At 45.3% G+C, this 23,753-nt stretch overlaps 2 protein-coding genes across 2 annotated transcripts; both read right to left on the bottom strand.

Annotated features, from left to right (window-relative positions):
- Positions 1 to 865: 865 nt before the first annotated feature.
- On the bottom strand, positions 866 to 17,443 carry smc2 (structural maintenance of chromosomes 2). The gene is made up of 24 exons (XM_030352003.1): positions 17,133 to 17,443; positions 16,817 to 16,966; positions 16,548 to 16,670; positions 16,026 to 16,064; positions 15,727 to 15,837; positions 15,432 to 15,476; positions 14,533 to 14,766; positions 12,585 to 12,734; positions 11,756 to 11,989; positions 11,301 to 11,460; positions 10,831 to 10,948; positions 10,354 to 10,492; positions 10,033 to 10,152; positions 9,418 to 9,622; positions 8,741 to 8,876; positions 7,404 to 7,528; positions 6,987 to 7,180; positions 6,488 to 6,631; positions 6,214 to 6,288; positions 5,913 to 6,032; positions 5,432 to 5,632; positions 2,597 to 2,713; positions 1,870 to 2,178; positions 866 to 1,528 (listed from the first exon to the last, which is right to left on the bottom strand). Exons 1-24 carry the CDS (start codon positions 17,298 to 17,300, stop codon positions 1,343 to 1,345), a joined length of 3,603 nt encoding a protein of 1,200 aa, XP_030207863.1. The 5' UTR covers positions 17,301 to 17,443; the 3' UTR covers positions 866 to 1,342.
- A 367-nt stretch (positions 17,444 to 17,810) lies between these two features.
- Positions 17,811 to 19,889, bottom strand: exoc1l (exocyst complex component 1 like). Its single transcript, XM_030351998.1, has 3 exons — positions 19,482 to 19,889; positions 19,000 to 19,184; positions 17,811 to 18,541 (listed from the first exon to the last, which is right to left on the bottom strand). The coding sequence occupies exons 1-3, from the start codon at positions 19,600 to 19,602 to the stop codon at positions 18,275 to 18,277; spliced, it is 573 nt and encodes a 190-aa protein (XP_030207858.1). The 5' UTR covers positions 19,603 to 19,889; the 3' UTR covers positions 17,811 to 18,274.
- Between the last annotated feature and the right edge of the window lie 3,864 nt (positions 19,890 to 23,753).

The raw sequence follows: 23,753 nt of genomic DNA, 5'->3' as shown, positions 1-23,753 counted from the left end.
CGGGCATTAAGAAGACACGATGTCTGTGTCAAGAAAATATGTGTTTGCTGTACAGTGATTGCAGATGCATTGATTTAAAGTACAACTTATTAACGCTGTATCAGCTGTTCTTTCCCAAATAATTTCCCAAGAATGTGTGGCTAGGTAGACGAGAGTAGCAAAGTGTATGCGCGAGGTGCACAAGCAACATTATGCATGCGCCCTTAAAATAGCATCTGAACAACGCGCCACTGACTTTAAACCAGGTATTTCCTGGTTTGTGGCGCAATTATTTTCTGAAACTGCAAAATAGCACCAGGGAACGTTTGCACCAGAACACGCCTCCTCCTTAAGTTGAACCGCCCCTCGGGGCGCAAGATCATTGCCTAATTGACAAGCGTGGCGGTGGAGGGAAAAGAACGCTCTGCTCCAGATGCAAACTAGCAACGACACATGCGTTAGTGTAGAAAGTCAATTGCGCCGGATGCAAGATAGGGCCCAGTGTGTGTAAACACACACACACACACACACACACACACACACCCATAGCTCATTGACGGGCCAAATTCTCTGGGCGGGCAAGGCAGAGAAAGGGGAGGTAACTTGGCCCCTTATGACGACATATGGTGCCACATTCCAAATCAGCGCGCCTGAGCTTCCATTTTTTCCAAAGGCGAGCAGGATAACTAGTGCTCGTTTCACACCAAACTCAAGTTTAGGCCACTTGGGGACCAAAGGCAGGCTAAAATCCACTTCACCAGATACCCTTGGCGCCGTTCAGCCGTCTATGTGTATTAACTTTCAGATTTCCTTCATCTTCATTCCAATGAAGATGAAGATTACAGTTAGAAATAATAATAATATAATAAGGAAACTGCATACATACTATGTGTTTATAAGACGCTTTATTCCATAAACCGAAAAAGCATATACAATGAAAAAAGAAATTTAAATTTATAACATTGATTACAAAGGCATGCCTTAAAGACCAAAAAGCACAAAGTGGACAAGACTTGAAAAATGATTACCCATTTAATAAAAAAAATTACCCTGGCAAGAAAATAGTTAAAAACGAATAGGCCGCTGTGTAAATCGCACAACACATAAAAGTTCACTCGACCAACAACACGCATAAAAACGACAAACCATAAAACACGAGGAGAAACCTTCAGCTTTCCAGCCTTCGGGCAAAGCTCTTAAAAGACAAAGTCGGACGAAGATGTGAATAAAGAGAGATTAGGCCCCGGAGCGTGGAGAGAGCTATACACAATTCTACAAAGCAATCCAAAAGCGAGGATAACCGCGCCTTTGGCTCGCGTTATGCGGCACACCGGCGGGTGGTGCAGCGCGGTGCATTATCGGGCTAGCCAATCAGCTGCCTGGCCCTCTTGTCCTTGGGGCGGGGCTTGTCGTGGCCCTTCTGCGGCAGGTTGACGTCGCTCTGGCTGAGGGCTGTACGCGACACCATGGACATGCCGTCCACGAACTTGGTCTTGAACAGCACGTTGGCGTTGGTGAACATGCCGTCCTTCAGCGACACCACCACAAACTGAAGAGAGAGCAACACTAATTAAATCAGGAGTTTTTCTATTTTTTTTTTTTAAGTAGTCACTATGAATTTACTAATTTCGTTTGTAGCTTACAGATCTCTGCCACCAGCGACATGATTGGTTGGAGCAAAATAAAAGGTAAAAAATCCCAGCTTGCCCAGATTTGAGGTCGCCTGCCATCAGACTTGAGTTTAAATATGAATCTAAAGTCTGATTTTTTACTATGAGCGTTGTGATGTTTCGGTGATTGTTAAAAGTAGATCAACACCAATCAAAACTTGTACACCTTTAGGCAAGAGAGTTCTGACAAAGAGTGAGAGAGAGTCTCTTCAGAACGTACCTGGGAGTGCCGGAAGTGTGTGCGCAGCATCTGTCCGATGTTCTGCGTGTGCGACAGGTCCAGGGCGGCGTCCACCTCGTCCAGGATGTAGATGGGCGCCGGTTTGAACAGCAGCATGGCCAGGATCAGAGACAGGGCAACCAGAGACCTTTGGCCTCCGCTCAGCTCCGTGAGGTTCTCCTTCCAGGTGTTTCCCAGGGCCACCTTGAACTCCAGGCCGTCCAGGACCCCGCGTCCCTGGGGGGGGGCCAGACGGGCGTCGGACCCCGGCAACAGGGTGGAGAAGATGGAGCCAAAGTCCTTGTTCACCTGGAGGAAGAGGACTCAAATGAACAATGGTGGTCCCCAATAAATCCTAGGGGCAGGACTCAGATTAACCATGGACCGCTCTGATGGGAGGGACAGGTGATCACTTCATGCCATTAAACATCACCCGTGTACATTTAGGGGAAGAGCAATCAAACACAAACCACTGTGTAGTGACATCTTTTACCCAAGGTGAGCAGAAATATTTAACCAATCTGTTGCATTTGCAGTCTACTGAACGGAGAACAACAAGTGCTTTGTAATGAACCCAAGTCTGGACCGTTGAGCCCAATATGAGTCATTGATAGGTCGATATTTTGTTGAATTGGGGTCTCTCCCCACGCTGCTGGGCCATGTAGAAGTACTAGCACTGTTTATAATGGGGATGGATAGAGTACACTGGGTAGGAGGGTGGAGAGACCTTCTGCCAGGCCACGTTGAGGGCCTCATTCTTCTTCTGATCCAACTCCTCGATGGTCTGCAGGATCTTGGATTTGTCGTTCTCCACAATCCTCTTCTTCTTCATCAGGTCGTTGTACTAAAGGAAGGAGAGGTAGATGGAGATGAAGGAAATCTTCTCTTTCAGTCCAGGCTAGACGTCTGATTTGTCAAATATTTTTATGCTCCTCGCAAGTCGAATGGCACAACAATACTAGGACTGATATACCAGGAATATTTCTGGTATTTTTTCCAGATGTTAAAAAAAAGATTGGCACAAACTTTGCGTCATTGGTAATTTGAAATCCTTACAATATCATTTAGACCAGATATCATCCAGTTAGCCTGAGCTTTCACTTGGGGAAGTTATTGCAACACACAGCATTAAAATCTCACTTTATGAGGTTTTCTAGCATAAATATGAGTTCCCCTAGCCTGCCTATCGTCCCCCAGTGGATAAAACGTGTTCTGTGTGTGTGTGTGTGTGTGTGTGTGTGTGTGTGTGTGTGTGTGTGTGTGTGTGTGTGTGTGTGTGTGTGTGTGTGTGTGTGTGTGTGTGTGTGTGTGTGTGTGTGTGTGTGTGTGTGTGTGTGTTCCCGCCACCTAGGCTGGAGTGGTGGACCGGGGATTTTTTTTTTTACATTTTTGTGGGAGTGACTGCTAAACATTCAGTGACGTTAATGTCACCCGTGTCGTTTCCCTTTTCCCTCGAAACTGAATTTCACCAAAATAATGGCGAATTCCGCTGCATTCCGCTGCATATTGTAAATGTGACGCGTGATGTGCCTTGTCCCTGTTACATGTTATGTGCTGCAGAACAGGAACCTGCTGGAAATCAGTTATTTTACTGAGACAGGCCCGTCTTAAATTGTAACTTTGTTACTTTTAATACTTTCCTGTATAATTAAAAAAATATATATATATTTAAGCAATAGATCACGCCAGGCTGTGGTACGTGCTCATTATACCCCGGCCCCGACGCGCAGCGGAGGGCCGGCGACCCCCTTCACAGTGGTATAATGAGCACATGCCACTGACTGAAGTGATCTATTGCTTTTATACAACGGTTACTGTTATGGCGAAACGAAAGTCGTAGACACACTACATTTAAAAAGAAACCAAGAAAGTCAAAATAGCCGTTTTATCAAAGAATACAAAAAAGTAGTCCCTCCTGGCTGCCGCTATGCATCGACGGTCGCTATGCAACACACTTCAGCGTCCCTCCGAGAGAAGGCTCGGCTAGAGCGGTTCGCCGGCAATTTATCCTATGGAGCAGTTCACTCGCCGTGTGCCTAAGCTTTCGTTAGTCTCTCCATCGCCTTGCTCACTCCCGGAGTAACAACATTTACACCCTCTCCATCATCCAACATATGTTTTACTTTGTAACTGTTTCTACTTCCAGGCGCGGAGTGATATGCAAACTTTCACAAAATGATCGGACGTCATAGCAGTTATGTATACGCTCATTATACAACAGTTGGGAACCAATCAGATCGCTGGATTTAGGTCCCCCGTTGCGGGGGACCTAAATCCAGCGATCTGATTGGAGGGACGCTGAAGTGTGTTGCATAGCGACCTTTTATTGTCCGATTCCGTCCGCGTTTTCGTTATCGCGGAAATCATAGGGCCCTAGATAGTAAATAATCTCTAACCCTGGATTTACAATTCAGGATGTCTGCATTGCCTGGGGAGAGTTTAGAGTCTACACTCTCCCAAGGCAATGCAGACATCCTTAGCTTCTTTTTTTTAGTTTGGTAGCGAAATACAGTTTCTGTGGTGTTTTATTTGGCATTTTGTAAATCCATTGATTTCGGTTGGGAGACTCATTGCAAGGGGGGTTGGTTGTAGTCTTTTCGCTTGGTTCTAGCCCTACTGTTGATACAGCGAACATGCGCTGATCACGTCAACGCACAACTTCTTTTTTTTAAATCAGCCGATCCGCGGATCACTTGCGTCCCGAACCGTGATGGTTGATCCGTACGGATCACGGGAAACCCGTGAACCGTTGCACCACTACTATACATCCACTCTTAACAGAGCGCATTGTACTGTGGCTGCAAGCTGCTCAGGGCCACACCCCCACCATCCTCCTTGACCCTGCTCCCTCCTTTTCATTTGCATTAAAGCTACACACATCGAAACGGCGCATCTGGGGAAAGCTCAATGTGCGACAGGCTCGTAGTGGCTGTAATTCTGCACCACGGCTGAATTTCGGGAACGTCTTCAAATACTGTGTTTGGGGCCCACTAATATCTATATTAAAGCATCCATAAAGTATTATGCAATTGGACCTTTAATAAAACTGCACTCGCTCTCTTGCCGTCAGACTGTTAAAATCCACTGAAGTCATGACTCCAACATTTCTCTCCCTCCCTCCCTTTCCACTAGGGCTTTGACTTTTGCCCAAAAATCATATTCGAAGTTCGTTTGTTTATTAATATGCAAATATATTCGAATATTTATTAATAATATTTTGACCCTTAAATGCCTTCAGTAAGACCTGGATTGGGCTTCGCGAGAGATTTGTTTACCGCGTTGCTATGGTTACCGGTCTTGCGTTACGGTTTATTAGGTTTCTAATAAATCGCTGTCTAATCAATACTTCATTCACTGCCTCTTCCGTGGTCATTACAATATTATGAATAGACTGCGTCGGGTTGTCCGACGTCTTTCCTTCTTGGCCTGCCCATAACAGGTTGGAATATTAAGGGCTGCCTAATATTCGTTCGAATTTTGATTTATTTTTTGATATTCAAATTATATTCAAACAACGAAGTTCGGAGTCAAAGCCCTACGCTCCACTGCCTGGGTCTCTCACCCGCTCCTCGGCCTCGTTCAGCATGTTCATGGCCCTCTTGTTCACGTTCCTCTCCAGCCGGGCGGTGGTCTCCTCCAGCTTCTTGAGCCTCTGGCCGGCCTCCTTCGGGCTGTTGGTCTGGAAGTCGTAGGCCGTGTTGGGCTGGCCGAACTGCCTACGCTCCAGGGCGATCCAGTCGTGCTCCTCCAGCATGCGGGACACCTGATGGGAGGGGGAGGGAGGGGAGCGAGACACAATCAGACGATGTGAGAAAATAAAGGATATAACCTTGCATGACTCGCATTGAAGAATTGGTTCACAACCAGCCTTCAGTTTCAGAGATCATTTTTTTTATGTAAAATCATTTGTAAAAAAAAAAAAAAAGTATGATAAATGCTAAGAGAAGTTATTTTTAAAGAAAGTCAAATGTGCTGCAGTCTATCATAGTGCATTTCAAAGAGGATACAACACCGACAGAGCGGGGCTACAGTGATTTGGGTACCTTAGCGGCAGCGTCCTGGCTCTCCTTCTTGTGCTTGTTGATGTTGTGCTCCAGCTCCTTGATCTTCAGCTGGGTCTCGTTGGTCTGCTCCCGAATCTTATTGGCCGCCACGGTCTTCTCCTGGATGATTGACATTCAAAAAGCACCAATAAGCCAAGAATCCCACGAGTAAGGAGAACAGGCCTCTTCTTACTAACTCACATTCACACAAAATAGTTTTGATCAGAGACTTAAGGCCGCTACTTTCCCCCCATAGATAGGCTGAGATATGAACACAGAAGGGTTTCAAGGATGCAGTTACCTTGATATCCTGGTCCTGGGCCATGATGATCTCCTTCTGTCTGCTGAGCTTCTCCTGAGCGCTCCGTACCGCCTCCTGCACAGAGAGACGCAGAGGGGGCCGGAGTCAGGACGGGGCCCAGCCGCAACAGCCGCCCCACCGGGTCCGCCCCACCCCACCCCGCCGTCCAGCCGCGTGGCCCCCACCGGGACCACCCCACCGTGTCTACTCCACGGCGTCTATCACCTGCTGGGGTCCACCCCCCCCCCCCCCCTACAGCGTACCGCTGAGCTACCTTGTTCTGGGCCACGGTGGAGGCCATGCTGTCGATGAGCTCCTGGATGGCCTTTGTGGCCTCGTCCACGCCCTGGATCTGCTGCTGGTAGCCCGCCTGCTCCCTGCGGAGCTCCTCCATCTCCAGGCTCACCGCCTCGAACTCCTACACACACACACACACACACACACACACACACACACACACACACACACACACACACACACACACACACACACACACACACACACACACACACACACACACACACACACACACACACACACACACACACACTTTAAGCTTGGTACAAATAGGTTGGGTATTCTTAACAAAAAATAATAATACTAATATAAATAATATAATATATAAATAATAATACAACCTTTCCCAGCTGGGATTAATAAAGTACCATCTCATTTTAGGCACTGATCAGTGTATGAGTGCATCAGTATATTTCAGTATGTATAAGTATGCGTGTGTGTGTGTGTGTATAAGTACGCGTGTGCGAGTAGTGCACCTGCTGCTTCTCCTTGAGCTTCTTGTTGAAGGCGTCGGCCTTGGTCTTGGCGGCGGTGAGCTTCTGCTGCGCCGCTCTGAGCTCCTGCTCCCGCTCTGCCTCGGCGTTCTTCATCTTGTTCTCCAGGACCTTGTACTTCTCCCCCGCCCGCTGCTGCACCTCCTTGGTGCTGCGCAGGGTCTCCTCGCTCTCCTCTGCGCACACACACACACACACACACACACACACACACGTTCATCATTTACAGATTACTGCGTCTGTGTTGTGCTGCTGTCAATTCAGATCGTCTTACCTACAAAAACAAACAATACTTTTTCCCATTCTCCTGAATGTCGAGTCAGATCATAGGGGCAGTAATGACCACGGATGACTCTTTTGTGTGCTTGTACTCTGGTACTCAGGTCTGCGGGTACTCACCGATGGCCTTGCGCAGCCTTTCGAGCTCCTCCTGCTGCTGGTGGAAGGAGCTCTGCTGCAGCTTGGCCTGCAGGATCTGCCCCTCCTCCTGCTTCAGCTCCACCTGCTGCTTCAGCTGACGGAACCTGCAGGGCGGAGGGAGGGCTGTTAACCCCCGTCTGAACGGCTGCCCCCACGGCCTGAAAACATGTCAAGTCTAACCCTCACCCCAGTTTTTAATATTGCACATCAAAATCAGCCTTATGTGTCAAAGATGTGTAAACACACGAGGGATTTGACTCTGGTTCCTGTGCTCCCACGATGTACTCGCATGAAATGGATTGAAAAATGGATTGAATTTTTTTTTCACAACAGCTGAACGAGATCAACGACTACTGTAGTATGAACTAGAGCCCGACCGATATAGAATTTTTAAGGCCGATACCGATACGAATATTTTGTGATTTAAAAATCCGATATGCCGATATATCGGCCGATATATATATATATATATATTTAAAAAAAATCCAGAAACGCGCAACAAAACAAACACATTTCCCTAACATTGGTTATTTGTAGTTATCCTTTAAATCCTTTTCATTCTCAGCTAACACGTAACAACAGCAAAACTGGACATGGTAGTCATGAATTAAGTCATGCTTATCGACTTTAGAGAATTGATGGGGATGTTCTTTTAATTGTCATTCAAGCAATGTATGTCTCGTGACAGTTGCCAACTTACCATGAACACACTTGCACATGTGAACAACACGTCGATCTCCGTCATTCACTCTGCCTAACTCTGGCTGAATCAGCGGGTTTGGGCGTTGGAGTGCCCTCTGGTGGACCAACTTTTTTTTTTTTTTTTTTGAATATTCAGTTATCGGCCATTATAAATGCCGATACCGAATAGTTTGAAAAATGCCTAATATCGGCCGATAATATCGGCCTGCCGATATATCGGTCGGGCTCTAGTATGAACAGATAAAAACATGTACTGAAAAAAGTATGAACGTATCCCGAAAAGGAATAGGAAAGCACTAAAGTTGGAACAGGAAGGCAACTTCATTGCCGTCTTCCTCGTTGTTTGTCGTTATTATAAGTTGTTTGTTACTCGTTTAGGGGCTGTGCAAGAATACAGATTTGGATGGTGAAGTATCCTCCCCCCCCCCCCCGGTGGCAAGTTATGGCACTACAGTTTTAGCTTTTCCTGTTCTTTGGACAGGAAAGGTATCCCTCCAACACATCCACCCAATGGGGGGGGGGGGTCGGTACTATTGTCCCCACTCGGAAACCCAGAGAGATTGTGTTTGAAGCAACAACCCATGAATGAATGAATGAAACCAACGCGTGCGTACTTCTCAGCGGTGGCCTTGAGGGTGGCTAGCTGGCGCTCCACGTCATGAAGCTGCGCCTCCTTCTGGCCCAGCTGATCCCCCAGCTCCCGCACCTCCTGCAGGCTGGACAGCACCGAGGCGGACTGGGAGCGGGCCCCTGGAGGGAGGGGGGAGAAGAGGAACCATCAGGCTGGGGCCCTCAGCTAGGAGAACCATCGCTACAACAGCGCTGTACTAGGGATCATTAGCTCTCTCTCGCTCTCTTCAGCCAACTGAAGGGTAAAAACACCAGAATCTGGCGAGTGACAAAAGGGCTGCAACGATGAGTCAAACAATAGATGGATAGAAAATATATTGAATCTAGTTACTTCATAATCATGGTCATTATTTATGAGGTACGAACAACAAACTTTTACTGCTTAGTGCATTAGAAAGATTTAGTTAATCGATCAATCAAAAGGAGTCCTTTACTTAAACTCGGCAGCCTGTCAGATAAAAAAGCGAACAACATAATTCCCTTTGGCCTCCAGTAACGGTGATGGGAATTTGCTTTTATCGAATGACATTTTAAAGACCAATGGGTGGGTGGAAAAATTAAATGGCTGAATGAATCGACTATAAAAACAAAATCAGTTGCATGAGTCTTAACTGCTCCCAAACACCGCCCCCCCGCCCTCCCCTCACCCTCCCTCTCTCACCCCCGCTCAGGGTCCCCTGGGGGTCGAAGATGTCCCCCCCCAGGGTCACGGTCTTGGTCTTGACCCGCTGGTCGAAGGCCACCTTCTTGGCGTTGTCCAGGGTGTCGCACACCAGCGTGGAGCCGAACACGTACTCCATGGCCCTGCGTAGGTCCTCCTCGTAGCCCACCAGGGACAGGGCGGTGTGCACGTTGGCCTCTCCCACCTGACACCCCACGGACCAATGAACGGGAGGAAATCATGCACGGGAAATGAACCAATAAACAATGAGAAGAAGATGATGCACGGGAAATTAACCAATAAACAATGAGAACATAATGCATGGAAAAGAGATAATAACAAGTGTCAACCCGCTTCCCACAAGGAAATACTGACAACAATGAATAAGCATTCACAAAAAAAGCCCACCCATTGGCTGATTTAAAGCGCACTCATTGGCTGATTTTAATCAGCCCGCCCATTGCCCGATTAGAAGCCCACCCATTGGCCGATTAAAAGCCCGCCCATTGGCCGATTAAAAGCGCGCCCATTGGCCGATTAAAAGCCCGCCCATTGGCTGAATAAGAGCACTGTGGCGCTCCACTATCTGGGCGCAGTGGTGCCGGCTCCTCTCACCAGGCTCTTGGCGGCGTTGACCACGCTCTGGTTGAGCGTCTTGGCTGAGATCTTGTTCAGTGGGATGATGGTGTAGCGACGCTTCAGCTCGCCCTTCTCCAGAAGCTTCTTACCCGTCACCTGGTGGTCCGACAGACAACAGTCAGACCCGCACTCATTAAGAGCCTTGCATTCTGGGAGGAAATGCGTGTGGCCAAGAGCTTTTCAGTTGCACAAGACATTGTAGCAGTACATAAATGCGCCCTTATTTCAGGCTCCTCTCAAGTACTGTTACGGTGGGGGGAGCGTAAGACAAATCACCGATATGACACACAAACCCACCTCTGTGTCGACCACGATGTTGTACAGCCTGCCTCCGGCGACCACCTCCAGGCCGGTAGCGTAGGCCACCTCCTTCACGGTGATCAGGTTGGCCAGCAGCCCCCTTACCTTGCTGCGGTCCCACCCCCGCTCCGGGTCCCTAGGGGACCACACACACACCACAGCCCAGTTTAGCAACACGACCCACAGTGAACAGCATACGAGCCAAAGCATCAGGCATTTTTATTTTCCTGCTGATCGTTTGAGAATTCAATGTTAAACAATTCAATAATATTGACATCCTATAACTGATCTGTAAGACCAATTAAAAAGTGCTGGTCAGGCCATACCGCTCCATGTTTACCAGAATTATTCCATCGTCAGCCACTCGAGCTATGCTAGTTCACGTCCCTCAGCTGACCAGCCAGTTAACAACAGACAGAACGCCTTCCGACTGGGAGGGGCTCAATCGCCCACATTTTGGGGACAGGGTCTTACTTGTAGTCGAAGCGCAGGTTTGGGAAGCGGGAGATGAGTCTCTCGTAGGTCTCCTTCAGCCCGCTCACCTCCCTGGAGAGCTGGCGTCTGCTGTCCAGAAGACCCTCCTCCTTGCCATCTGAAACACACACACACACACACACAATGTTGATCTGACCTTGTGTAGTCCATCATCAGAGACATTTCAGCTGTGTGCCATGATTCATAAGTGTTTCATTATTTCTTTTTTAAGATTTATTTTATTATAGGGTGAGATAGAGGAAGGTATGGGAGAGAGGGGAGGACATGCAGCAGATGACCGCGGGCAGGATTCGAACCCGGTTCGCTGCGTTCAGGACTTGGCCTCTATGGTACGCGTTCTACCCCGGTGACTTCCAAGTAATGGATGGTAATTAATCCAACCGAGTCCATCCACCGTGGTCGTAGGGGCGTAAGGATGCCCACACACACGCTCACACACTCTCGCATACCTTCATAGTTCAGCTTGGAGAGCTCCGCCTGCAGCTTCCCCTGGCTGGCCTGCAGGTCCTTTAAGCTGTCCTGGTCCTTCTTGTATCCGCCATCCATCTTCTTCACCTCCGCCTGCTTGGTCTTCAGCTCCGCCTGGGCGTGCTTCAGGGTCATCTGGGCCTGGAGAGTGGAGGCCGGACGGGAGGGAAACCAGGAGAGAGGCGGTTAAAAAAAGCAATAGATATAACTAAGTACTTTTACTAATAAGATCAATAAAGTACTTCACAGATAAAACGATGTAACCTAATTTAACAGTAATAATACTAACAGATTGCCATTTCAAAGGCCATCCAACCATCCATGCATCCACTCGCCCCCCCGCACATCCATCCGTTCATCCAGGCCATCCATCCATCCATCCATCCATCGCCCCTGCCCATCCATCCACCCATCCAGGGCCTGCGGTCCCCCCCACCTGCTTGGCCTCCGTGTCTGCCTTGCTCATGTCGTTCTTGCAGGTCATCATCTGGCCGGCCAGTGTGGCTTCCTCCCCGTCCTCGTTGGAGGAGAGGCCGGCCGACACGGCCCTGAAGTGCTGCTCCGCCGCCACCAGGGCGGCGCTGCCCTCCTGGCCCTCCGCCTGCAGCGCCTGCAGCTTCTCCTGCAGCTTGGCCACCTCCTTCTCCTTCACCACCACCATCTTGTTGTCCTGGGGAGTTCACGAGGAGAGAGGGCTCAGCTATGTAGACTTCAAAAATACAATACAATATCCCCCCCCCAAAAAAAGGGCAAACAAAAACAATAAACCTGGAAAATAAAACTGCATTACCGTTAATGAAATAAACACCATTGTAAATATATTGTAATATAAATACAAAATGATGATTTTATATTATTTTCCTCTTTTTTTGTTGGGGAAGAGAGGACAACGTTTGCCTTGTTTCACAGTTGGGCTTAATGTTTTTTTTTTTATAACACTGCAAATAAGTGGCTTGCATTGATATCAAGACTTGCAGTGTGCCCCGTTATGCAAGAGCACATCTTTGTAGGACTCTTTGTATGACATTGCGGTGAGTCGCACCCTTCGTAAAACCAGTGCCAACACATATACTGTTTAAAGCTTGTTGTCTGCATATTAGTTGCAAGTAGGGATTGTGGAGCCCAGTCACAGTGGAGAGGAGACAGTCATCTACCAAAACACTTTCAGTCCCACTCCAGCACGGCAGCTGGGAGGAGAGGGTATCCTGGACCCTATACATCCATCCTGAGAGAGAAGCAATCCAAAGCAGCCGAGTCCCGTGTACCTCCTCCATGCTCTTGACCAGCTCGCCCCTCTTCTTGGTCTCATCCTTGAGGTTCTGCTTCTTGAGGTCCAGGGCGCTCTGGGCCTTGGCGTCGACGCGCTGCACCTCGGACACGGCGTCCTCCAGCTCCTTCAGCACGTTGCCCACCTCCTGAGGAGAGGCCGGGGAGACAGCACGGTGAGTCGCTGTGTCGGAGTGTCTACAGCTCTGTGTTTCCCCTATATGCACCTAGCAGCTGCCGAAATGTGACCGCCGCTGCTGATTTTTTATTTTTTTTTAACAAGAGGAGGAGAGCTTCAACATATCTCCTTAAAAAAAGAAAGTTAAGTCCTACTACAACCTTTGTGATGCGAAGAGGGGAGGGAGTGGGAAGATGCATGGGTTGGAGGCACAAACCTTTTCGATTGTTGTGGTATTTTTGTAATGTGATTTGACTGTATAGGGTGGTTGTTGATATAATTTATTTTTTGTAAATAATTATTCATTAAAGGTTGGTTATGGAATTCGCTTTTTTGGCCATTTTTGCAAAATTACTTGAAATCCTTATCATAACCCACTTACAGCCACTGAGTTAGAAGTACTGACATGAAAATTAAACAAGTCAATCATCTGTGGAACGGGCAGGGCTCGAAAAACTCCAGCCAATGATTTCCAGAGCCACCGAGTTGCATTGGACAGTAAGTACGTCAATCAAACGGTCGTACTGCACTCCCCCTCCCCCGCGCGCGACCCCTTCGTGCACGTACTCAAACCTCGTGACCCAGAGCAAGCTTCTGTTTGTTGTTATCCTGCGGTAGCTACTGGAGCTAGCTAACTAGCAAATGACTCACTCTCGCGCATCTGTGTTCGCTCGTGCATGATTGCGCGTCCATGTAATTGGAATGGGTGGAGTCAGAGTCAGCGTTGAAGGAGAGGGGGTAGGACCATTTGAGTTGTGTATTTTCAAAATCTGCTGGCATTTCGCAAATCCCATACCCAACCTTTAAGTAACCTAAAATAATAATTTTTCAATAATTGTAAAAGATTATACTTGTATTATTTTCAATATATCCCCTGCTCATTACTGTGGACAAATCTACTGTATGTACTTAGGCCTCAAGAGCCCTTCTGGCGCCACTAGACACATAGAAAAAAAATTGCCAGCCGAAAAAAGACACTTCACCTCCGCTGCTGCAACAACCTAGGGGAAACACTGACTCAGACACACATGTAGATTTAGAATGCCCATGTCTGTCCATAATGGCAGCTGATGCACTCCTTAGACCTACATTTTTTTTTGGTTTGGTTCCGGTTTCCGACCGACCCTGTCAATTTATGTGCGACCCAAATTATTTTATGAGCTTTAAAAAAAAAATAAAAAAAAGTTTTTTTTTTTTTTTATGCAAACTATAATCACGTCTTGGTACAGCACCTCTTCATTCTGTACAAGGATGAGCGAATTTTCACAACCTACCTATCATTTGCTGCCGCTCGAAAAAATAAAATAAAAAAATAAAATAAATTCCCTACCTACCCATGACCTCAACTGACAACCAACAGGAACCAAACTTTTTTTTTTTTTTAGGCCTTACCACCCCACCCTGTGTTCTTTCTTAAGGCTTGTTCCTTCCTAATTAAGGGAGCTTCCCCTTGCTATTGGCGGGCTATAAGTGAGGGTTTGGCATTAATTGTAGCCTGTGAATCCCTTTGAGACTACCTGGGAATACGGGCTGTATGCATAAAATGAAAATGTCTTCACAAACCATAAACCCTTACCCAAATACTCTTGGCAAAATCTAATTCTGCTTCCATTTAGCATTCTTTTCAAATAAATCAAAAACGTACCTTACACGGAGATAACAGTAAAACACATTCAAATGAGGAGAGTCCACTGAGCGAGCCCGGTCAATCTCAATCTGAACCAACGTTTCTCGTTGAGCAACGCCCTGCTCCCCATCCAAACGCCCACCTTGTCCCTGGTCTTCTGCAGCTCCTGGATCTGGGTGGACAGCTCCTTGACCGTGCGCCCGTTCTCCGCCATGGTGCCCTGCAGCTGGCTGATGTGGTCCTGCATGGCCTGCAGGCCCTCCGCCGACCTCACCTTGGTCTCCTCGGCACACACAAACAGCCAGGCCACGTAGAGGCGCGTGAGGTGCTGGATCTCCCGCATCAGCTTCTGGTACTCCAGGTAGGACGAGCGCTCCTGGGGACGGGAGGGGGGACGTGGGCACCGGTTAGGATTAGGGCTGGGACGACGCATAAATTACGTCGACGCGAAAAATGCGCGTCGATAAAAAAAAAAAATATATATATATATTTTTTGGGAATTATTCAATGTAAAAGGAAACGATTCCGTGATATGTCGTCTTTGCAAAATGGAGATGACTTTCCATTCTAGCACCACGGCAATTCACCAGCACCTGAAGAGGCGCCACCTGGTAGCAGCTGCAGATGACCGAGCACCGTAGAATTGCATTACTTTGAACTTTTATTTTGGAATTTAAAGGCAATAAACATGTATTGAAATGTTAAGGAATTCATATTTTATGTAAATCAACATGTATAAATTGCTATTAGTCAATTAATGGGGAGATAATCGATAATCGAAATCGAATCGGACTGAAAAAATGAATCGTTAGATTAATCGATGCATCGAAAAAATAATCGCTAGATGAATCGTTTAAAAAATAATCGTTTATCCCAGCCCTAGATGGATACAAGGAAAACTACACTAGACCAATATAAGAAAAAATACATGTGAGGATCAAAGATCTTACAGTAGTGGCAGAAACAGAAAAGCATTGATGATGATTTCGATAAGACCGATGTCCACCACTGGCACTGACCAACAATACTAATTTATCTTACCTCTTTGAGCTTCTCCATGGTTGGTGTGATTTCTTCTTCCAGAATCTAAAAAGGAAGAATATCAGATCAAAATGTCAGAAAGGGTGAGGGAATTTCTGCCTTTTCTACAAAACAAGCAGTGAAACACAGGAGGGGATGCACATAATCACTACTTTTAGGAATCGCCCCAAAGGGTTTGATTTGAATAAACATCAATGCATTTTTGAAAGCTAAAAAGGTCATTGAAGGCACACTGTATTTCAGACTCCTCAAGGACCTCAATAGAGTCATTTGGATTCTAAAGCGTCTGACGTACAGTCTGGATCTCCTTCAGCTTGGCCTCCTTCTTCTCGATGGTCTTCTGGGCGCTGATCTTCTTACACTCGTACATCCTGGTGCCGGCAGCCTCCTCGATCATGGCCAGGATCTGCAGACCAAGAGTGGGTGAGGAGAGCTACATTAAAAAGGGCTTTGACCCAAGAGAGAGGCTGAGGAGGAGAGCAACATGAACAAGCTGGGTGTAATGGCTTTCAAAGCGCATCTCCCCTAGCACAATGATACACCATGGGATGCACTTAAGGTCATTAGTAATCATGTTTTGATTCATGGATTTACCTCAGGTGGCTTCATGTTCAACACTTTAGTGATCCTCCCCTGGAAGAATATTCAAAAGGGCGTGATAATCAATGAAGTGCATTTTAAATACTCAATACAGGAAACATTATTTTGATATACAGTTATATAACAAGCATTTTCCTTTGACATTGCTTTTAAAAATAAATTCAGACATAACTAACATATTGTGATTATTTCATGCACAAACATATTTGACAGTTTTCTGTATGTACCTCATTAATCCAGAGGGAATTCGTTGTGAAATTTCTATGAATGCATATTTAAGTAAGCCACTGACTGTATACCCAGTACTTTTGTAGTACTAATTTCAGTAGCAATTCATTTTTTACTGCTGCTTACAGCCAAAATCATCATGTCAGCTTATTATTGGGCCATGGAATGGACCAGCAATTGTTAAACGAGACAAGCTTATGTGTCATTAAAACACATGGACAGTAAATCCATGGGAAGCATTTCAGGCCCATACCAATCTCTAACCACACAATACCAAAATATTCTGACCTGCATGATGAGGAAATGTGGGTTGTTGACGTTGAGACCAATGGAGCAGAACAGATCCTGCACCCTTGTGTTGTTAGCGTTGACCCCATTAATGAGATACTTGTTCCTACCTCCGATCACCACCTTGGGGAAGAAAATGAATAGTGTATCCACTTCAGCGTTCACTTACTTCAAACATACATGAGGTTTAGGTTGGAAATAGAGCACGTTGGTATCTGGTTCACGCATTAATTTAAGACCAAGACCAAGATCAAGATTAAGATATCCACCTGTCTAGAGACCGTGATCTCGTCGTGGGTTTCAAATCCAAGAGGACTCTGGCTTTTGTTGGAGTTGTCAAATGTAATGGACACCATGGCCTTGGTTATGCCAGCCTGTCCATTTTTGTAGACCAAGTCCTGGAGGTTTGATGCTCGCACCTTAAAAGTAAAAACAAGGAGAAATGTATGGAAGACTGATGTCGAAAGCGTGGTCAACTACTGTTAAGATACGGGTAATTAGAAAGACACAAGGATATATAATTAGATTATTAAATACAAAGTCATGCAACATCTTTGCAGTATCTGGTTTAAGGTATAGACTAACCTGAGTGAGATTTGAAATGCCCAAAAGAAAGCATATTGAATCCAAAATATTGGACTTGCCGCTGCCGTTCAGTCCTGTGATTGCGTTGAACAGAGGATCAAATCCGTTGATTTCTGTCCTTTGTGCGTAGGATTTGAATCCATCAATAATAATCGACTTAATATGCATTTTAAAACTGGCTGCTTCAAAATTCAAAGGTAGCCACAAAATAAGTACAATCTTGAATACACCCCACTAGCCTGTGGCTCGTTGTTTACAAAAATGCTCTACTACTGCTAAAACTTGAATTTTGGCGGCATGGATGATGCCTCTTCCACTTCCGCTTTCGCCGGAATGGTTAGAACATTTAAATAAAATCATGTGCTAAACATAGGTATTATTACACTTGTTTTTACTTTAAAATGATTATAAACTGACTTCTTTCTCCCCCTAAAAATATATTTGTTAAACTAGAATAAATATATTGGGATGTTTTCGTACAGGCATCTCTAAATAGAACTAATTACGCATGGGATGCATTTATGCGCTTGAATGCCACCTACTGGTTAATAAAGGGCAGGTCTAATGTCGGTTTTCTTGTACATTGCTCAAAAAGTATCCAATAAACCATTAACCCTTTCCACTAAAAACATATCGATGATTTGTGTATTTGTATAACAATACAAACGGAAATTGTTATTAATTTTATGAATTTATCATCGTTTTAACATCGTTTTACATCAAAAGTACATATACACAGAGATATTTTACATTCACAGTTGATTTAAAATACAAGTAGGTTATACTTCTGTCATACATTGGCAGTGGTCACGTTATTTGACACATTTAATATCAATAGAGATGACTGCAAATAGAATGGACAGTTATGTCTCCATAAGACAAATTAATAGCAGTCGTATTGATTGGTGCATAATTGGCCTTCAGCTCTTTGCAGAGGCCAAGCATGCTTGCGCATCAATCCATATTTCAAAGTGACATCTACACAATGGCTAACTCTTGTTGTGCTCAATGTCAACATAAACTTCACATAAAGCAATTACATCACACTCTAGTACACACTAGTAGTTTCACAGTGAAGCTGAGAAAAATTAAATAATTGTACATAAATAGACTACACTCCAGGGGAGGAGTCCAGGAGTCCCTTAGTCCAGGGGGACAGGACACATTGAGAGACAGACCAAATTGAATGCGTAGAAGCAAATCTGTGAGAGAACGGCACAATCTCCCCTGTTGGAGTAGAAGGAAGTGGGCCTGACGTAAGCCCAATCCATGTTCTCTACGTTCAGAGCAACTTTACTGTGTTTGTCACTGAGTTTCACCAGAGCCCGGACTAGAGCGTACTTGGCAGAGCAGTTGATAGCAGTCACAGAGCGGACCTTGTCAAAGTGCAGTATGAAGCATGGATCATCCTGAAGAGAGATCAGAGAATAGGGGCCTTTTGTTATTTAACGCATCAAGGAAATAATACAAAATTGAAACTGAAACCCTCATTTATTTTCTAAATTCTTACAGATATCCGGGACTATCTGGTTATTCTTTGAGAACGTGTTGCACTAAAATTTGGGACTTGCCTTGTATGAAAGCATCACATACTGTATGCATGATATAATTGTGTAATATTAATTGTTTTTATGATTTTGTGTTCAGTTTCTTACCAAATTTTTAATAATTCCCAAGAAAATAGAATTCAAAATATGAATGTTCTCTCCTCACATGAGATCTGGTTGAAATATTATTGACCTCGTACAGTATGTTAACATGGTGGCACACTTCGGGTTTCTTCACTGGTAAACACATTCTGTGACTTTTGGTTTGTAATGGGTGAAATCAGTGAAACCATAGGTGACATCATCTTTCAGCGACTTACAACATCGGGGTCCCGTCCGTCAATGAGACTGAGGTCTTGGAGGGCCCAGATCTCGTTCTTCTTGTAGCTGTCCTGGAAGGACGACCGCTTAGTTTGGGAACTCTTGGTTTCAGTTTTGGCTGGTTTTGCGACTTTGGTCTTGTTACAACCCACTATACATAGTTGTACGCCTAGTTTCTTTGAAACTGTCACAGCAAAAGAGGAGAAATAGTAAAGCCGTTTTTTTTCACGCAAAAAGCTTGAATAACACAGCAACCTATCCTGCAGTATTTGTCTACAGTTCACCCAGAACAGCACTGATCATATTTTGTAATAATTCAATAAATATCAGAGAAACCAAACACCCACAAATATTGAAGTACATCTGTGTAAGACAACATCAATCTGGGAAATGAAAGTCTTCATATTACCACTGACATGTAATAATATTAAAACTATACAAATGACCTGCAGAAATGTAACCTGATCATGGGTAAGCCTACCTCCGACACAGAAGAAATGCCTTCCCGGCGCTGGCTCTTCGATCTCTATAAACTCCACCAGTCTCTGTCCCTCAGGTCGAAATAAAACTCTTTCCAATTCCTCCTTCAAAAGGGACGACATCTTGGGAGAGAAGGGGAGATAGGGTTGTAAAAATCGAACGCGTCAAAGTGATGGAAAAAAAGATTGCACTGGTTGCAAAGGATTGGACACAAGACACATCTGAACGGTCACACTGGTAATGACACAATGAAGACCTCCCCACAAATAGAATAAAGGGAAGGGGGCAGAGAGAGTTAGACAGAGGGAGAGAAATATAGAGAGAGAGGGAGAGAGAGAGAGTGGTAGTGAGAGATAGAGGTACCAATAGATGTGGCAAGGGTGAGAAGGGAGAAGAACAGAGGGTGGTGTTGGTGTTGGGGGAAGGGGGGGATGTAATGTGATGTGATGGAAAGAAAGAGAGGGAGAGAGAAAGTATGAAATGTCACGTGTACAGGATGGGAAACATTGATGGTAATGATGATGAGTGATGAGGATGATGTTGATGATGATGATTACGATAGGGAGATCATTTCGTTTCTGATTAAGAAGATGGGTGTGGAAGTTGGATAAAATAAGTAGACAGTATCATTTTTATGTCTTGCAATGTTTTCACAATAAAATCTTGCAACATAAACTTTACTTCACATTCTATATCCATTGCATATTTTTTTTGTCCGCTTTCCGATCAAAAAAGTGTTCAAGTTTTTCCCTGTAACAAACACACACACACACACACACACACACACACACACACACACACACACACACACGCACGCACACACACGCACGCACACACACACACACACACACACACCTATGCACATACACACACACACACACACACACACACACACACACACACACACACACACACACACACACACACACACACACACATACACACACACACACACACACACACGCACACACGCTCGTAAACATGCACACACACAGACAGAGGATCGCAAGCGCATGTGGCCGGGTGCCCAATGCTTCCCTATGATTAAATGTTTGTTGTGGGGAGAGAGGATGTCCCATAGCACTCTCCCTGTTTCCATTATCCAACAGTAATTCAATCTCTGAACAGAGGTGCCAGTGGGGTGAGGCTCTTTCTGGAGACAGAAATATATACATATATTTATTTATTAATATATATGTAGCCATGTTTAATTATTACCTTTCCTATGGTTACAGCGCACCACAAATACATACAAATGCCTTTAAAATGTGGTATTATTCGGACACAGTTGTATGCGGTTACAGTGTCCCTTTTGGTGGTTTTCTTTATTTGTTTGGGTGGAAACTGTAAAAGAATTCACCTGGATTGAATGAATGCGAGATGTTTGTTTTGATCATCTTGGTGTGCACAAGTGTGTGTGTGTGTGTGTGTGTTTGTGTGTGTGTGTGTGTGTGTGTGTGTGTGTGTGTGTGTGTGTGTGTGTGTGTGTGTGTGTGTGTGTGTGTGTGTGTGTGTGTGTGTGTGTGTGTGTGGGTGTGTGTGTGTGTGCGCGCGTATATAGCACTCCATTAGATTTGTCACATTTGTGAAACCAGAGTCTGGCTATAGCACGTCTAAGTGCATTGACTGTTGCGGTGGATAATGGTTTTGAGGGTGTTTTCTGGAAAGGCTTTCTACATCTGAGATGGAAAGATGGAGAGAGGCCGGAAGGGACAGAGCACGAAGATCATAAATGTGTTGAATCTCATGAATAATGCATGATCTCCATATCGTAATTGTCTGTGTAGTGTTTTGGCTCTGGCCTTACATTGGACAAAGTGGTTGATTACGTTTTTTCAAAAAACGTTTTGTGTTTTGAATTTGAAGATAGATTTATAGAGAATAAATGTCCCATACATTTATGGTTTCCAAATAGAACACTAGAACACTACCCACTGTAACTGGGATGCAATTTTTGGAAATAACATGTTTTCGATACTACAATTTGTCTACTGTCCATGATTTAAGTAAGTGTTAGTTTTAATTGCTCTAGCCTATGAGGATTATCACGGCTTTGATCATTGCTGAAAAATAGCACAAGCTTATTTTACAGAAATTGTCAAATGTGATTCAAAATTCAGACAATGGCCCACTCAGGGTAGGCCTGCTCTTGGCACGATCAACATTGATTTATTGAGTCTTTTGTTACAGAGTTTCGTTTAAGATAGATTTGATATAAACAAAGCTAAATCGATTTCTATTGTTTTCGTTTTCAGCTGTGTGTAATTACACAAATAAAATAAGTTACGAATCACTCTGTCTAACAACAAAGTTAAATGAAACAAAGCGGGAATTTTGTTTGTTCAAACTAAAGTATCCAACACCCATACCATCCCTTTTACAAAGTTAAAAATGTTATTTATACTCATACCCTCCATTTCAGATTTTCCACCTGTCTTTTGCTAAGATGAAGAATAGCAGTGTATAGGGACGCAGGAGGTAACCGTGAAAGCGCGGCGTTGGGTTAGTGTCGTGGGTGGTTGGTGACGAGGGGCTCGCTACGGAGGAGGTGTATGAGGAGAACACACCCGAGGGGGTCGAACCGTAGGTGGGTGGCGGTGATGCTGCCAGGGTCAGAAGGTATGATGAGCCAACCTTCTATGGAACCCAGGATGCTCATTTGCTGCTGGATGTCCACACACGGAGGAGGAAGAGGAGAGGAAATGGCAGGGAGAAGTATCCAACATGGCCAGGTATGAACATTGTATGTGTTCAGAATTGTGGATATTATTGGAATAATTATTTTGTAATACTGTAACTCTCTATATTATTTATTTCATTATCCCTCTCACATACACACACACATACACACACACACACACACACACACACACACACACACACACACACACACACACACACACACACACACACACACACACACACACACACACACACACACACACAAACACACACACACACACACACACACACACACACACACACACACACACACACAAACCTGAACTTGAGGAAAAGATTACTACACCATACCTAATGGCTAATGTATGTATAATTGATATGGGTAGTATGGATTGCATAGAAAATGTCCGCACTGCACACGATACATTACATCATAACTTATCTTTCAAAAAGATCAATAAACAGTTAGTTGTCACACGTCTCTTTAGAGGAGAGACATTGACGGATGATGGATTGGACGCGGGGGCACCACTGGGGAATTGGAAGTTGTTGGATGATTTGATCTGTCCTGTAGGCCAGGGATACGGTGAGTTGAGGGCCATCTGCGCCGAGGAGTGTGTCAGGGAGGGTGCTGTTGCTGCTCTTTAACGATGGGTGAGTTGCTTCTTGGCTGATCAGCCGACGGCACACATTTCAAAATCTCCTCGCGGATATTTCGGTGTGGTACATTCACAGGCATGCACCCCCAATAGTAGTTGTACAAGTTCTGACGATAAATGGACATATTTAGGTTCAAACTGGCATCCTAGGGGAAAGACCTGAACCTAAACAAGACGTTGCACGAGTTCCTGATAAGAAGTCTGGAAAAACTAATGCAGCTCTATTTAGCCTTCTATAGAGATGCTATTCTTAGCTTCGGCCCCTCTTATTTTTTTTATTTCCTCCTCAGTGGCTCAATATGCAATCGGATAGTAAGCCGTCCTTCCCGTTAGTCCAGCGGCCAGAGATGAGGTTTCTCAGGATTCGTTCATTGTTCCTTATTACTACCCAGAGAGCCAACTGCCCACCGTGTTTATAGACATGTCTGGGCGACTGGTTGGCCGGCTGACAGGAGCACTACAGTGTGGGGCTGCAGGCGTACCAGAGAGAGTTAGAAAGTGGGGCATCTGGAGCACTTGCGCCGGCACGCATTAATATGCACATATAGAGAGACACACACACAATCCCAGACACCCAGACATTCATGCACACACACATGTACAGGCATCACGACACACACATACAGGCCCACACACACACACCGGCATGCATGCACACACGCACATGTACACACATGCAAAACCACACGCACACTCAAACACACATGCTCGCGCGCACACCCACACACACACACACACACACACACACACACACATGCTCGCGCACACATGCTCGCGCACACACACACACACACACACACACACACACACACACACACACACACACACACACACACACACATGTACAGGCATCACGACACACACATACAGGCCCACACACACACACCGGCATGCATGCACACACGCACATGTACACACATGCAAAACCACAC

The sequence above is a fragment of the Gadus morhua genome, chromosome 3, assembly GCF_902167405.1.
Source record: "Gadus morhua chromosome 3, gadMor3.0, whole genome shotgun sequence".
Classification (NCBI taxonomy): Eukaryota; Metazoa; Chordata; class Actinopteri; order Gadiformes; family Gadidae; genus Gadus; species Gadus morhua.
The sequence above is the reverse complement of the archived record's forward strand: the minus strand, read 5'-3'. Positions and strand labels throughout refer to the sequence as shown.

Excerpts from the sequence above, each read along its gene's own strand:
- exoc1l (XM_030351998.1), bottom strand. The coding sequence starts at position 19,602 with ATGTCGTCCCTTTTGAAGGAGGAATTGGAAAGAGTTTTATTTCGACCT. Across the intron at positions 19,185-19,481 it reads GCATTTCTTCTGTGTCGGAG|TTTCAAAGAAACTAGGCGTA; the intron begins GTAGGCTTACCC and ends TTGCTGTGACAG. Across the intron at positions 18,542-18,999 it reads ACGGACGGGACCCCGATGTT|GATGATCCATGCTTCATACT; the intron begins GTAAGTCGCTGA and ends ATCTCTCTTCAG.
- smc2 (XM_030352003.1), bottom strand. The coding sequence starts at position 17,300 with ATGCATATTAAGTCGATTATTATTGATGGATTCAAATCCTACGCACAA. Across the intron at positions 9,623-10,032 it reads TCAACGCCGCCAAGAGCCTG|GTGGGAGAGGCCAACGTGCA; the intron begins GTGAGAGGAGCC and ends GTGGGGTGTCAG. Across the intron at positions 7,529-8,740 it reads CTCAAGGCCACCGCTGAGAA|GTTCCGTCAGCTGAAGCAGC; the intron begins GTACGCACGCGT and ends TCCGCCCTGCAG.